This window comes from Hippocampus zosterae, chromosome 10, assembly GCF_025434085.1.
Source record: "Hippocampus zosterae strain Florida chromosome 10, ASM2543408v3, whole genome shotgun sequence".
Classification (NCBI taxonomy): Eukaryota; Metazoa; Chordata; class Actinopteri; order Syngnathiformes; family Syngnathidae; genus Hippocampus; species Hippocampus zosterae.
In genome coordinates this window covers 13,960,505-13,976,123 of record NC_067460.1, presented here as the reverse complement: position 1 = coordinate 13,976,123, position 15,619 = coordinate 13,960,505, and the positions used below count along the sequence as shown (strand labels likewise).

At 43.0% G+C, this 15,619-nt stretch overlaps 3 protein-coding genes across 5 annotated transcripts in view; 1 reads left to right on the top strand and 2 right to left on the bottom strand.

Moving 5' to 3' along the window:
• The window catches only part of LOC127609349 (protein jagged-1), a 45,295-nt gene extending 42,640 nt beyond the window's left edge, over positions 1-2,655 (bottom strand). Inside the window, exon 1 of one of the 3 annotated variants that reach the window (XM_052079191.1) lies at positions 1,761-2,655. In XM_052079191.1, the coding sequence (XP_051935151.1) occupies positions 1,761-1,880 (120 nt within the window). In that variant the 5' untranslated portion in view covers positions 1,881-2,655. The remainder of the gene's footprint in view (positions 1-1,760) is intronic. The other 2 variants (XM_052079192.1, XM_052079190.1) reach the window with 2 other exon arrangements.
• A 6,412-nt stretch (positions 2,656-9,067) lies between these two features.
• On the bottom strand, positions 9,068-11,439 carry snrpa (small nuclear ribonucleoprotein polypeptide A). Its single transcript, XM_052079296.1, has 7 exons — positions 11,293-11,439; positions 10,913-10,985; positions 10,296-10,468; positions 10,038-10,199; positions 9,782-9,946; positions 9,502-9,590; positions 9,068-9,416 (listed from the first exon to the last, which is right to left on the bottom strand). The coding sequence occupies exons 2-7, from the start codon at positions 10,983-10,985 to the stop codon at positions 9,257-9,259; spliced, it is 822 nt and encodes a 273-aa protein (XP_051935256.1). The 5' UTR covers positions 11,293-11,439; the 3' UTR covers positions 9,068-9,256.
• Positions 11,440-11,595: 156 nt separating this feature from the next.
• On the top strand, positions 11,596-14,589 carry actmap (actin maturation protease). The gene is made up of 6 exons (XM_052079286.1): positions 11,596-12,099; positions 12,416-12,484; positions 12,661-12,779; positions 13,103-13,232; positions 13,832-13,902; positions 14,075-14,589. Exons 1-6 carry the CDS (start codon positions 11,924-11,926, stop codon positions 14,449-14,451), a joined length of 942 nt encoding a protein of 313 aa, XP_051935246.1. The 5' UTR covers positions 11,596-11,923; the 3' UTR covers positions 14,452-14,589.
• The last annotated feature ends 1,030 nt before the right edge of the window (positions 14,590-15,619 follow it).

The window sequence follows — 15,619 nt, the reverse complement described above, 5'->3', positions numbered from 1 at the left end:
CAAAGAGAGAAACACCCGAACATTCAACATTTATATACTCCAGAGTTTTCTTGGCAGTGGCCTTGGGCTTCACACACTCACACAAGAACCAGAAGCTAGATGTGTGTTAGTATAACACACACACGCGCACACTTACATATACAGGACATGGAGCACCCACTTCTGGGCCCGCCTCACATCAGAGACAACCTTCAGTGCCTGACAGCTGCACAATATAAAGTCAGCATTCCAAGACCACACTCATTCTTCCAAACTGTGCATTTTTTTCATATAAATCTCTCCATAAAACAACACCGACATTAAAGTAAATTAGTGATCAATAAGTGATGGGGGTATAAACAATAGCCGATACGTCAAGCAACCGCAGGTAAAATGAGATCATTGGCCAGTTCATTATGTACACCTTCGATACAAACACGAATTGACAGATATAATGTTCATTTTTGCTTATCTGATTCAATGACACGAGTGAAATACTAATGACGCTTGTGTTTGTGATTCCACAATACTGCAGACTTCTCTTTTGGAGAGTATAGTGCTTGTCCTCAGTCACGGTTGAGTTGAAGCATACCCCAGTTCAGTTTTGAGCAAGTTCACCCGAGTCAGACTCAGAGCAATCCTTAACCCTGGAGAACCCACGGGGTCAAATTTGGCCCCTATAAATTCTGCTACTCAAATGCTGCCCTTAAATCCCAAAGGGTCAGATGTGGCCCTAATCCTAAATTAGGATTAAAGCATTAAATATTTGAAAAAAAACATATTTTGGTGTTCAGTAAACATATAGCAGTCATTTAATGTAAAATTCATAATTTTCCAAAGAAGAAAAATGTGATTGGGTTCTTCCAGGGTTAAAATTTTGTGTTTGCATAACAACCAGACACCTTGACATATCTTGGAACACAGGATGGTTTCATATATTTTTATATTTGTAACTGGAAACCTAGCCTAGTTGACTTTGGGTGAGAGGCGGGATACGACCTGGACTGGTCGCTGGCCACTCGCAGTTTATACGGTGGCATAACAACCACACACCTGAACTTGAGGCCTTGTGGGTTTTAATTAAGAGTGGAACACAGGACAGTTCTGTACCTGTCTGTGTAACATGGAGCCTATCCCTGCTGAGAGTCAGGAGTCATCCTGGACTGGTTGCCAGTCAATTGCCGGGCACAGATATAGGCACATAGTCAAATAATCACCATCACCATCTTAAAATAAGACTGAAAAGCATGTTTTTAAAACGTAGGAAAAAGTGAGAGTACCTAGATAGAACACACGCAAATATAAGAACACATATGTGCATGTGTGCGGTGCACACATGCACAACAAACTATAACCCCAATAATGAGCATATACTGTTAAAGTTATTTCATTGTTTCAGTTGATATATTGTAACCTCATTACACTTAATGAAGTGTCAAATGGGTGCTTATACAGACCATTTTCCAATACATATAAAAGCCAATTGTCCATTGGCATGTTCTGTTAGGCATATAAATTGTCAAAGAAAAAAAAATTACATTTCATTTGAGAAAAATACTCTTAGAAAGCAATTCCCATGTAAAACCAGGATTAATGCGGTTCTCCGAGTCAGAACAACAGGTGGGCAGAGCGCCACAGAAGAGAACCGGCAGCACAAAACAAATGGCAAAGGGAGATAATGACTTGCAAATGCGAATTTAAACAGAAGTGGGTACCAAAGCGTGCCATAAATCAGCTGGTGTGCTGTAAGTGCTGCAAATAGCACTTAATCGGCGGCTTACCGGTGGTTGCATGACGAGCGCGACGAGGAAGATCACAACCCGCTGCAGGTGGAGGATCTCCGTGTGCGCCGCGGGTTTGCCGGTGACGCTTTTGAGCTCCGGCCGACTTGTGCCTTCCATCCTGGTTTCGGAGGAAGGCGATGGTCGCCCCCTCCACCTCTACTCCTCCGCCCCTATTCCGAACCGAACCTTTGACACCCCTTTCTGGTTCCCACTTAGTTCATCGCTGCTTTGATATGCACCCGCCGCGCATACACCTGCGCCCCTTCCTGAAAAGTATCAGTCAGCAAACGCACCACGACCCTAAACGTGCCACCGTTGAGTAGCTATGGTTCTCCTTCCTCTTTAAAGCGGCTTTAAAGGTTCGATCTGGCGGCGAGCTGGACTTGAACTCTCATCCCAATTAGGTCACTCTCCCTCTCTCTTCAAGGCTGATCAATCAAGCCCTGAAGCAATCGAACGTGTTCCGATTCTAGCCCATTTTGTTATTATTGTTTTTGTTGTTGTTGTTGGTTAGCCTGAAGTTTATTTTCCTTTGTGCGCTCCTCGTGCAAAAAGCGGCCGGCTGGTCATACAGAGCTTGGCGGCGAGTCAATGTGGGAAACAATGAGAAAGAGAACGAGAGGGCGAGAGAGAGGGCGAGATAGAGAGAGAGAGTGGGAGAGAGATAGAAAGAGAAAGAGAGAGAGGGAGAGGGTGTGTCCTCAAGCAGAGACTATCCGTCTTTCAGCGCCGGCCCGGAAGATTTCCATCGGTGACAAAAGCTCCACTTTCTCTCTCTCCTCTCTAACTTTGGTTCATTACGCGTCACGGAGGCGCCCCCCCAGTCCAGATTATCCATGCGTAAAGTCTTTACGCAATCCACTGCCGCCTCTGTTTGTTGTCCTTCTACATCAAAAGCTTCGCATTGTGCCAATTAGCAGCAAGGCCCAGGATTTACACCGGCTGGACGCCGAGGGCCCCATGTGTTGTTACCCCACCCTCCCCCCCAACAATCACCCCAAAGCCAACCTCCCCCTTTCTACCAAAAGATGTCATTTAAATAAAAAATCCAATCACTGCATTTTAGGTAATAATATTGGGTTAAACTGTACAAAACAATGACATGATAGTTTAGTAAGGAAAAATCTGATATCACGAGTGAAAGATTATTTTATTTTATCTTTTTTACAATTAAACAAAATCTGAGATACAAATAAACACATGTACTCATGAAATGCTTGCGCTGAATCCAAATTTGCCCTAATTTTTTCTCTAACAAATCTGTTTTTCATAACAAGAACAAAAACAACAACAATAATCATTTATTATTTTTTCAAAGCTATAAAGCTATAAATAACGAAAAAAAAACCTAAATGCTGAATTGCCCAAGCTATTACAGGTCAAACTTAGGAACAAGAAAGTATCTCATAAACCTGTAGGAGAAAAAAAGTAAATATTTTTTAAAACCACTGTCAACAATACTTCTTGTGACACATAAAGCCATCTTTGATTGAAATTTGCTACTGACCAATGTTGCTAATGGTTATGTCTCAATCTCCATTAATGTCTCATGGGAATTGTAGCCATCCATCCATTTGTTTATAGCACTTTTCTCATTCAGGTCAAGTAAGAAGCAAGGTACAACCGGTTCTGGTTGCCAGCCAACAGCAATAGAGTTATAGTCATCAATAATTCTCAAAATGTGGCATGAGTAACATTAGTTTTCCGCAAAAGAACCACTGAATTACATTTTCAAAATATGCAGATTACAGTGGCTCAAATGTTTCTTTTTAATCAATACGGTACATTTAAGGAGTGGCGACTGGTGGATACAGTGTGCCAGGGCGATACCCCACCACTCAGATGAGTCACCTGTAATAAGACAAATAAATAAATAATGAAAAATTCAAATAAGAAGATATGGAAAGGTGAACATGATATAGTTAATGATGTGTATCTTTGAATGTGTCGAAGGACCCAGCTAGTGAATTGTTGATATCTATCTATCTGTATATACAATACAATACAATACAATACATTCTGATTTATATAGCGCTTTCACAACAGCGGCAGCTGTAACAAAGCGCTTTACAAAACAGTTAACACAAATAAAAGGTCTACTCATAGGGCAAACTCAGTGTTGGGGAAAGCAACTGATACATCTGCCATCTAGAGGTGATTGGTAATACAACAACTTAAAACTGCAGTCAACTCCTACATGTTTGGCACCCGCAGAATTGCGTATTCGTGGATGCTGTTCTTTTTCTTCATTTAAAAAAAAATATTTGGGATTTTTTTTCTGCCACTTTCTCCCATTTTTCATTGAAAAGGTAAGATGAATGTTTATCTATTTTTAATGGCTTTGTAAAAGAACAAAATATTCCAAAAGTTTATTTATTTTCTTTTTCTATATCTATCCAATAATTAACCATTTTTTTAAATCCCCAGCCGAACCTGCCACTCACCATCAGAATGAGTGAGCCAGCCTGTAGCTGCTAATCTCCCTAATAACACCAACGGAAACAAGACATAAATACAACAGGAAAATATTTTCAGGGCATTGCACACATGCACATGGCATATTTTCCACAGATGTCCACACAATGTACCTTCTATATCGCCGATGGTGGTCTTGTTGCTCAAGAACTTCCCTGACAACCGCTGGCGTTTCCTCGGGCCCCTGGCGATCGCCATTGACACCCCCCCAACCAACCCCCCGACCCGACCCGCCCAACCCCCGGCAGGGGAACAGAGAGGACCCTTGAGGAAGTGGGGGCCTTGATTTGCATGCCAGGGCTGTGACCTCAGTGCCCGAGATGAATTCTTAACCAAGGCAAGCGGAAAACGACATGACAGGACCAAGTCTGTGATCCACAACTCTCTGTGGAGTCACCTGAGGAAGATAAGAGTGAATAAGCAAGATCTAATTACCCTGTTTTGGGAAAAAAAGGAAATAAAGAGTCATCATGCTCAATGTAAATAATCTCTATCCCCTTAACAAATGAATGCAGGTCTCCAAATGCTGACACAATATAGCTGTCCGTCATACCCGGCATCCCACAAGGCTCACTTCTTTGTCCTCCTCCCGTTGCTTATAAATCAGGGTTTGTTCAAGTTTTTTTTAAAAAAAAGGATGATTATCTTTTGTGGAATATTCCTAACTCCTGTTTCCAAGACAGTGCCTTATTGAGTGGAAAAACAGTGCCCAAAGGAGCTGTGCCCTGCAATGTATTGCTGATGTCATTTTCTTTTCTGAAAACAGAGTAATCTCATACAGTTTTTCTTAAATGTAAAATCAGTTTGTTCTGTGATCAAGATGACCAACGCAGCTCACCCCGACATAACGATACCCCCATCAACCAATCACACGCCTCCTCACTCAAATTGGATGTCTGACATAGTCCCATCTTTTACACACAACCGATAATCTGACTTGATGACTTTTGGTTGGTAAGGGAGAAAATCACATCTGTTGCTGTTATGTAAATATTTTAATGCATCACAAGTCTTTTTTGCTCCTTGAGGTCACAGGATGGCAAAGGATTACTTGTCTACAACGGTACATGAAGCTGTTCAACTGACTTCAGCACCAAGATTTCACCAAATGGTGCCAAATACTGTTGTCCCCTGGGACCCACATCTTATTTTTGCAAATTTGCTACCCATTTTTACAGAATAACAATAAAGGTTTTCAGGGGTTGAAAAATTGCTTCTGTAAAAAACATTTACCGTATGTTATATTTTTATTTATCTTAATTTTACTGGCTGACCACGACTCAACCCAAAAGGGTCGATGACCCACTTCTGGGTCCCAAACAGCCTTTTGGCTTGGACCGCGTTGTTGACCCCTGCAGCACATCAATTAGGGGAGAAAAAAAATTGCCATATGGAAGTGTGATATGGTGCCGTGCGATTGGCTGGCAACATGTTCAGAGTGTGACCCCCACCTGCTGCCCAAAGTGAGCTCCAGCACACCTGCGACCATCGTGAGAATAAACAGATTAGAAATTGCATGGTATTGTGATACTATAAGAACCGTCATCGCATCATGAGTTACTCAGCAATTCCCAATCTCTTAATTTTGTGAATCAACACATTCCTTTGTGCGATCATGACATCCGCATCATAAAACTCTGCCATTTGCGGCCAAGATTCTCTAAATATAACCAGCCGTACAAACAAGTGTGTTGGAAAGGAAGCAGACTGACTAAGATCCAGAGGGGGAGCGTGGTGGGGGGCGGGTCATCATCAGGGAGATTTTTTGCGTTCTCCTTCTTTTTATTTGACTGCGCAGTGACGTCAAGATCCTCCCGGATGTGACCCGACAGATGAGTCCCTTCATGCAACTGTAAGAACACTGTGCTTGGTGAGTAGGAAGGTGCTAGGCATGTTGCCAGGAGCAGGCAACACACACACAGGCACACACATATGACGCCCTGGGGGCTAAGGTCAGCACTTTCTCAAGGCAAAATAAGGGAGTGTAGAAAGGCTTGGGAAAGTGACGGAAGAATGTGCATTTGTACGAACACAGTCGAGGTGACCTAAAGACAATAACTCAGGGCACAGTTTAAGTCCACAACAGGGGGAGGCCTCACTGTGTGCGAGTGTGTGTGTGTGTGTGTCTATACGACAGTCGCCCACAGTGTGTCCAAATAAAGACGAACTCACATTCAATCCACTCAGTGTTTGCAACACAATTACACTGCACAATAAGCAAAGGCCGCAGAGGATACGGTAGGCAAACAGGAATTGGGAATGTACTAATTGGCACACTACTGTGAGCACAAGTGGCTGTTAAATTTCATTGAAATTGATCCAACCCTGGAATATAAATTCTGAATGCCCATAGTCTTCTGATCGACCCCGGTGTTAACATATATTTTATGCACGAAGGCTCTTTGGAGTATAAGGCACACCTTCATTGAATGGCTTATTTTTAAAAAAAAATTCATATATAGGGCACATCAAATTATACGGCACAGAGAATAGAAGCCACAATAGTGGCTGCGGTTGTGTTATGCATCCACTAGATGGAGCTATGCGAAAGGGAATACAATACAATCCAGAGTTATTGTCAGATTTTCTCGGACAAAATTAAAGAAACGACTCGGCACACAGGAAAATTGTCTTCAATATCGGCGGAAGCGGAACTCTGAGACCGAACGACGGTTAGTTGCTCCGCGATCACACTCAAAGTCCCGTCTCTGCGAGTTTGACATTTTATTGTAACATATGCAAAATACAAGAAAAACACTGGCCCCGATATTTGCATGCCGCACCCCGGTCAGTAGTGATTGGTTACCTGTTTTTCAAACTTGAACCATCAGTACATTGGCGCCTTTTCTGTCTGGTCTACATCGAATTAACATGTTGCAGACTTTACGGATGGCCAATGTTGCCTGGGCGCGACTGGTGTTCTCAACTCGTCTTTTGTTGCTCAACCGCTGTTCCCGAATTATTCATTCCCCTTTTGTGACCGAGTTTCGCCTTCTCCCCTGTGGTCGCCCACCTGTATTGACGTGCTAATTGTGGACTTCAACAGCCCTCCGGCTTTGTGGACAGGAATTTGGGGGTGCTGGATACGCACCCAAACGTTTAGATGTGCCCAGATTAAATGAAATGTTAAACATGATAGAATTTAGCTCATAGATTCCTCTAACAGTTGTTTATACAATATAGCGCTTTCACAACACGGCGAGACAAGCTTTTAAGATGCACTTTGGGAACCACAAACAACAGGAGCGACTCTGGAATTTTGATGTTTATGCGTCCTAATGCGGCCCTCTCTTCGCCGCACCGGAACACATGGTCGGCGCGGCGGCGACGCGATCCCATCCAACGTGCGGATATTCAAACTGCCATTTATATATAGCCGCATGAAAGTCGGACGCGAAGGGGAAACAAATGCGGCCAGACGTTTGCCCACCGTCTGCTCGCCGCGCAACGAAAACAACCAGTGAAGCTGTAACAAAGCGCTTGATAGAACATTTCAAATACGACATCCAAGAAATCAGAATAATGGTCCATATGTAAGGTGCGTCAGATTATAACGCGCACTGTGGACTTTTGAGAAAATTGAATGCTTTTAGGTGCGTCTTATAGTGCGGAAAATTCGGAACAGTAATTCATTGGAGCCAACATGTTTTGTTTGACAAGAAAGCAGTTTAGTTCAAGCCACTGGTGGTTTAAGTAAATGTTCGTCATTTCAATTCGGGAAAGGTTCGTCATAAATTGTGGTTAAGGTTTCATATTTTTTATGACGATGGCGTATCCAAACGTTCCCACATAATTTTGCAGTCTAACGTCTTGTCGCCAATTCTCATCTAAATTGACCTTAAATTTTACAGATGTGTAAGAGCTAATAAAATGTAATGTTGCGCTTAGGTTTTACTTTTAGGTAATACATTTGAGGTAATATACACTGGAACACAGAATGCATTAATTGAGGGAATGAAATAAAAATACACTCAGTTAAAAGCAGTTTGTAGATGGTAAAACAAAAAAACTTCAAAGAGGAAGGCAAAAAGCAAAACAGCAGCGAGGATTTATGAGTGTGAAGATTTGGGATATGGGTTGTATAATGAATTCCAGTATGAATGCTTTTGCAATTTCGATTACCATTTCATTTAGTTTGCGCTTGGAAATGTACTGTTAATTTTTTTTTATAGTGCAAAAACTTTTTGAAATACTTTGCATTTCCATATTTATATAGGAAAACATATCTCAGCTCGAGTACTTGAAGTCATATGTTTGTAATGGAAACTCCAGCGAAACGGTACTTTCACATTACATAGTGTTTATCAACCGTTTCCTGATCAATGCACAGTATAAAGCTTTAAGAACTTTTAAGACATTTTTTAAGAACAAAAACAAGCAAACTGAATGCAAAGTAACGTCTGCTTTTAACATTGTTGTAAACGGACGTGGTTTTTTAAAGTAATAAATATCACACCAGGTGACCCTTTCACAACTTTAAGAGTAATTAAAATAATTATAGAATACAGCCTATTGTGCAGGAGTCACCAACGCGGCGCCCGAGGGCAGCCACCTTTCTCGTAAATTTCATGAAGCCACACGATGTGATGAAAAGCAAATAAGCTATTTAAAAGCCATTGATAGTAATTAACCACCACAGAGAAATGAAGGATGATTCCACAAAAGATGACTGTACTATGTAGTAACTATATTGACTGGAACGTCGCCTCCTGTCACACTTAACTGAATAACCACGACAAAGGCGCCACCTGCTGGATTTAACACTAAATGATGAGTGCTGAGGCAGTACATTTTCGGTCCGTTTGTTTTTATTGGTAAAAAAAAAAAAAAAAAAAAATCTAAATCAAAAGCTCCAGGTGTGATGTCTGACAGACCAGACGCTGGGTGCAATGCTTTCACAAATACACAATACAGTGAAATCAACACTTAAGAGTAAAAAACACAAAAATGACAAAAAAAAAAAACATCCTCAGTTTGTTTCACTGCTGCAAACACACCTGTGTGAAGAGGTGACCAAGTTATTTCTTGGCGAAGGAGATCTTCATGGCATTGCTCTGCGTAATCTTGAAGCCTTGCAGCGCTTCGCGTGCGGCGCCGGCCTGCACGTCGTTGTCAAACTCCACGAAGGCGATGTCGTGCCGGCCGGGGACCAGACGCACTTCCTTGAAGCCCGGGAACCTGCAGCGCAAACGACAGACGCTCAGTGTTTAAAATGCAGGCGAATACAAATGTGCGTGTAACTAAATGTTGAGTTTTTACTGACTGGTTGAAGAGCATGGACAGCATAAGCTCGTTGGTCTCTTCGGGCAAGTTGGTGAGGAAGAGGATGTGATTGGGAGGATTCTCCGAAATCTGGAAGCATGAATGAGTTAGAAACACATCGCGCACATCTTTCCCAATTTAATATAATTTTGACATCAAATTTGATGTGGTTGGTTTTTTTTTGTTTCCCTTCAGACAATGTAATGTGAATGAGGACACTGTCACCACAAAGCAAAAAAACAAACAAACAATAAAATGCCCCAAAAGACGACAGACAATACCTGGTGGTGCATCTGTCCGGGCATCATCTGACCGTGACCCAAGCCACCAGGGGGCATTTGACCAGGTGCCATCCCTGGTGGGGGCATCATACCCGGCGGGGGCATGTAGGGTGGCTGTCCTTGCATGTGCATCATGCGGCCCCCCTGGTTCATCTGTGCCATTCCCTGCAGAGAATGTCAATAAAAGCAGTGACGACGGCTCAGCGATTTATTTCAGTGGACTATAATAAATGTTATAACTATATGTTCATCTTACGGGCATGCCTGCAGCCGCGCCCCCAGCCATGGCGGCCGACTTCTTGTTCCCGCTCGATTCTGACTTCGGAGGCTTCTTCTTCTCCTTCTTACGATCGCGCTCGACATAAGTGCCTTTCATTTTCGCGATGATGTCCGAATCCTGACTGGCATACTGGATGCGCTGCAAAATGAGTTGATACAGAAAATCATCATGAAGTTTTTTTTTCTAAAGGAGGTATGTTGGGTGGAAAAAAAATGAATGCCACCAAGGACATACCATTGGTTTGTCATAGAAGGGAAATCCCTGCATGGATCGGAGAGCATTGGAGGCGCTGTTGATTTCTTTGAAAATGACAAAGGCCTGACCTTTCATTTTCAAAGTACGTGCAACCAAGATGTCCAAAATCTGGCCAAACTGAGAGAAGATGGCATACAGAGACTTCTTCAACTCTAAGGAAAGAAAACAGATACATTATTCAGATTGCACACCTTTGAAAATAAATTGTGTGATCTTATGTGAACTAATAATATTAAAAAACGAGTCATTTAATAGCTCAGGACTAAGAACGGGGATATCGAGGGGCTGGCAAGCAGTACAAGTTCTGTGATATACTCCATCGCATAACCCAAATAGGAGAAGCCCTGCAGAAATTTGATTAATCTAATCTTAAAACAAGAATTCACTTATTTTTATGCAATTATATACTGGAGGTAAGTGCCACGTAAAATGAGTTCATTATGTGTATAGGTTCCTCCATTTCAAATACAAATAGCATCCAACTCCATACTACCTTCAAATGATGTTTAGATATGTATATACATGAACAATTAAATTCATTAAAAACTTTATGGGCTGCAGCACTCATAGGTGGTTAGGTAGTCTGCGGTCCTCACCATCTTTCTTGATTTTCTCGTTCAAGTTATTGATGTAGATCGTGTGATTTAGCCGGACCTCCGTCGTGGCCATCTGAAAGTTCGAAAAGAAAATGCTTCAAGTGGGATCGACAGAACAAAAAGGACAGAAAACGACATTTATTTGACTGGATGAACATTGAGTATTTGCAAACGTCATTCACTTGAACGGCGTGGGGTTACCCTTAGCTAAAAAGCTAATTCTAATGCAGCATTATTAAGATTAAAAACCAACAGTTTGTTGGAGAGAAACGTGTAAACCACTTAAAAGAGGAAATAATGAATCTTGCTCACCAAGGCTTTTAACGAAATAAGAGAATTAGATGTAAAACATAGACTTCTAATAAAAGACCAGTACGTACCTTAAACGCTGAATGAAACGCGGATGGCTCCGGAGCTCGGGTCTCGCGATAAAATTCAAGTAGTTCTTCTTCGTCGTAATTTCAACAAACAGCATTTAAATGCATTACTGCCACCTTCAGAAAAGATTTCCATATTGCATTTTACAATACATTAACAAGCAGACGCATGGCAGTACTGAATATGGAATAGTACGTTTATATGGGTACTCGACAAAGTTTTGAAAATGAGCTCGTTAAAACACCAGTGTTTTGTAAATAATAATGCACATTGAGAATCGACATTTCCTAGAGGGGGCGATAATGCATGTTCGGCGATGCAACCCGCCGTCTACATGAAGAAGAACGTTGGAAGTTGCCAAATTTGGTCAGAAAAACCGACTTCGCTGGTCAGAAATGCGACCCCGCAAGAACTTATCAGAACGAATCACTATATGCAGCATAGCAATGCGAATAATTTTTTTTAGGTCATAATCGTCAAGAGAAGACGACAACGTCTTGTTAGCACACATTAACGAACTTCTTAGCTGTTGTGTTCGTTGCAGAAAGAAAGGTGTGCGTTCTTATTACACCGTGCCGGACTGACTGCAAGTTAATATCAATCATTACTATCCCTGACAGGATATCAGAAGTTATGTCGGGGTTCCACACGTCCCCTCTTCCTCCACCTCCTCTGCCACCTCCTCCTCCAGCACCTCCAGATTCAACCGGCAAAAAGAAGAAGTTGTATCAGACGATAGGAGGCAGCAGGAGGCCACTGGAAGGGGACAACACAGAGCCTGTCCTGCTCATCAGTCAGAGGGAGAGCAGGTGACCGATGAATAATAATAATAATAAATTTAGACCAGTTGTTCTATTGTAATGACAGTATACCTTCCTCTGCATCAAATAGTTCACGAGGTTAAGATCTCTTGCATGATTGGCGAGGGCTTTCGGTATCACAAGCATGCACAACAAAACCGAAGTGTCATCGTAAAACAAAACTTTGAATTATGTCTTTGAATTCATTCATTCATTTTCCGAACAGCCCATCCTCAACATGCCTGATTGTTTTTAATTTGACTCTTTCCTTATGCACAAACACAGTAATTATACAGTAAATGTAATTTATTTTTTTGTGTTTCAGTTTCAGCCGAGCTCTCCACTGGTCTCTGGTAAACACGTACGTGCCGTCGCTCATCCAAGACGGGCCACAGTAAGTGCGGAATGCTCGTCAAGTACTGTCATGCTCTGCCTTTGACTGATAGCATACTTATGCAACACTGGAAACTCTCGCAATACTTTCAGATTGACGTCATTATTAGGCATATTGTACTGTATTTGCCAGGGAGTGCCTGTACGCCGATTGTGTTTTTTCTGTTTACTTTGTAGGTGTGGCTTAGTGGCCTTGTGGATGGCCGCTCACATGCTGCGAGCGGCCGTTGACATGGACGCTGTGGTTCAGGTTGCGCTCGGCCGAGGCTTCACAGCACAGGGTGAAATGTTCTCAGGTAAAGAAAAGGAAGATAAAGTGTACGTGTGTTTGTATAGTACTGTGACATACAAGTGAGGTTCCTCTCACACAAACAATTGAACTGCAAATAACCAAAACATTCACAGAACTATTGAATCACACTGAATCAGTCACTTATGCATGAACGTGTCATTAGTGTGTGAGTGCGTTTCAATCGTGAGAGCATTTTAGTAGTGTTTATGAGTGTTTCAGTAGCAGATGCAAAAGTCTTCAGTTATATGTATGAAAGCATTTTAGTAAAGTGTCAGAGGTAATCCCGAATTATCTCCCTGACGGTCTGTCATATCTTTTCTTTGTCAGCTCGAAACATGGCTTCACTGGCCGAGGAGGTGTGTGGCTGTAAGGCGGAGTTGCTAGCGGGTGGTTTGAGTGGTGACAATGCCAACAGGATCGTCGCACACTTGTGGAGCAGACAGCCTGTTCTTATCCCGTATCCATTTTTTAAAATAGTATAGTGTAAAAGAAGACATCTATCCATTCTCTAGAGCGCTTGTCCTCATTAGGATGCCTGGATCTCATGACAACCGAGTATAAGAGTAATTCTTTTTTTGATCCCTCATAGAGTAAAAGCATTTTCAATTGTGGGGACAGCACTTGTGCCATATTACTGAACACAATAACACAACGTCCACCGCATCAATTTCAGGGAGCAATCGAGTATGTGCTGTGAATCAGAATTTATTGTTGCTAATCTGTGCATCCCAAATAATCCGATGCAGCTCTGCTTACCTTTTTGGTTGATAATAGGATTCTTACGTGGATGCATGATAGTGTTTCAAAGAATATTGTTCGTCGATCACTTTAAAGTGACTCTGGATGTGACCGTGTCACGGATGCAGAAATTCCGTGCAAGGGTGGTCACTATGCAAATTAGCCATATTATGTCAAAGTGGAGTCCAAGGGTAGGATGGCTTGCAGACGGACACATTTTCAGATATAGGCTGATCAGAAAAGATTTACTGGATAGAATGAGCCCAGCCGCAAATAGCTTAAAACCAGGAAATGTGCGCCTTGACACTGGCCACCCAGATACGATGAAGACTACAACCATGAGCCTTGCGAGCGTGGCGGCCACAGGGCTCACTGGGCTGTAGCTTCAGGTCAGAACTGAATGCCAAAATTGCACCGATGCCATATTATTCCTTATATATATATATATATAAATAAGGAATAATTCATACAATTTGATGGATCAAATATTCCACTTGATGTTGTTGAATGTAGATCAGATCCTCTGATAGAGCCTGACCACCCATGCCTTTTACCTTGCAGGTGTTCTCCTGGGTATGAACCAGGGGGACATAGGGACAGAGCCCACACAGCCTGACCCCACTCTGCCATGGGTTCACCTGCGTGGACACTGCAGCTCCTTCTCATCTTGTCCCACTGTGGACATCTCACGTCTCGGAGAGATTTACCTCCTGGCAAAGCAGGGGAAAAGTCTGCGCTACCAGTTGTGGAGTTTGGACAGCGTCGCTCGAAGCAATGAGCAGCTGAAAACGATGGACCCACATAGAAGCAGCGACGGAACACATTATGTGCTTCCCAAAGGTGGAGTAGAGGCCGGGTTGGCTGGTCAGGCTGTTTTACTGCATGGAAGGACAGAGTGTGGAACAGACAAACGGGAAGTTTTAAAAGGTCAGCAGTGATGGTGTTTGTGTCTAAATACGGACATATTGTTGTACATATGTAGAAGTAAAGTCTGTGTTAAAAAAAAGGTAAAAAGACAGATTCAACTCCTTTAATAAAAGTGCAGACAGTAAAAATAAATGTGTTGCTGTGAGTTATGTACAGTACCTTTTTTTTGCACATCAAGTAGTTTCCTTTTCTTAAAAGCCTCGTCTTGAATTCAGATTTGCTTCTAAATTCTTTATATATGTTTGAAGATAATTGCATGGAAACTAGCAAAGATAGAACTCAATTAGCATCGATATCCTTAATTTCCATTTATTTTTATCATCATTGGGGTCTTTTGAGCCGTGCTTTGTCTGGCCCCTCACCTAGAACCTGTTTGCCATGGGTGACCCTGCCAGGGTCATAAAGCCCCAGACAACTTAGCTTCTAGGATCATTGGGACACACAAACCCCTCCACCACGGTAAGGTGACGACTCACGGAGGGGCACAGCCCGAAGAGGCAACGTGGGTCCCCCTTCCCATGGGCTCACCACCCATGAGAGGGGCCAAAGGGGTCGGGTGCAATGTGAGCTGGGCGGCAGCCAAAGGCGGGGACCCTGGCGGTCCGATCCTCGGCTGCAGAAGCTAGCTCTTGGGACATGGAATGTCACCTCTCTGGCAGGGAAGGAGCCCGAGCTGGTGTGTGAGGCAGAGAATTTCCGACTGGATATAGTCGGACTTGCCTCCACACACAGCCTGGGTTCTGGTACCAGTTCTCTCGAGAGGGGTTGGACTCTCTTCCACTCTGGAGTTGCTCACGGTGAGAGGCGCAGAGCAGGTGTGGGCATACTCATTGCCCCCCGGCTCAGTGCCTGTACATTGGGGTTCACACCGGTAGACGAGAGGATTGCCTCCCTCCGCCTGCGGGTGGGGGGACGGGTCCTGACTGTTGTTTGTGCATATGCACCAAACAGCAGCTCAGCATACCCACCCTTTTTGGAGTCCTTGGAGGGTGTGCTGGAGAGTACTCCTGCTGGGGACTCCCTTGTTCTGCTGGGGGACTTCAATGCTCACGTGGGCAATGACGGTGAGACCTGGAGGGGCGTGATTGGGAGGAACGGCCCCCCCGATCAAAACCCGAGTGGTGTTTTGTTATTGGACTTCTGTGCTCGTCACGGATTGTCCATAACGAACACCTTGTT

Bases quoted from the DNA above. Each gene is read 5' to 3' on its own strand.
- actmap (XM_052079286.1), top strand. From the start codon at position 11,924: ATGTCGGGGTTCCACACGTCCCCTCTTCCTCCACCTCCTCTGCCACCT. The intron at 12,485-12,660 runs GTAAGTGCGGAA...TTTACTTTGTAG, and splicing joins CTCATCCAAGACGGGCCACA to GTGTGGCTTAGTGGCCTTGT. The intron at 13,903-14,074 runs GTCAGAACTGAA...TTTACCTTGCAG, and splicing joins TCACTGGGCTGTAGCTTCAG to GTGTTCTCCTGGGTATGAAC.
- snrpa (XM_052079296.1), bottom strand. From the start codon at position 10,985: ATGGCCACGACGGAGGTCCGGCTAAATCACACGATCTACATCAATAAC. The intron at 10,469-10,912 runs GTGAGGACCGCA...TTCTTTCCTTAG, and splicing joins CGAGAAAATCAAGAAAGATG to AGTTGAAGAAGTCTCTGTAT. The intron at 9,417-9,501 runs GTCAGTAAAAAC...TTTGCGCTGCAG, and splicing joins CTGTCCATGCTCTTCAACCA to GTTCCCGGGCTTCAAGGAAG.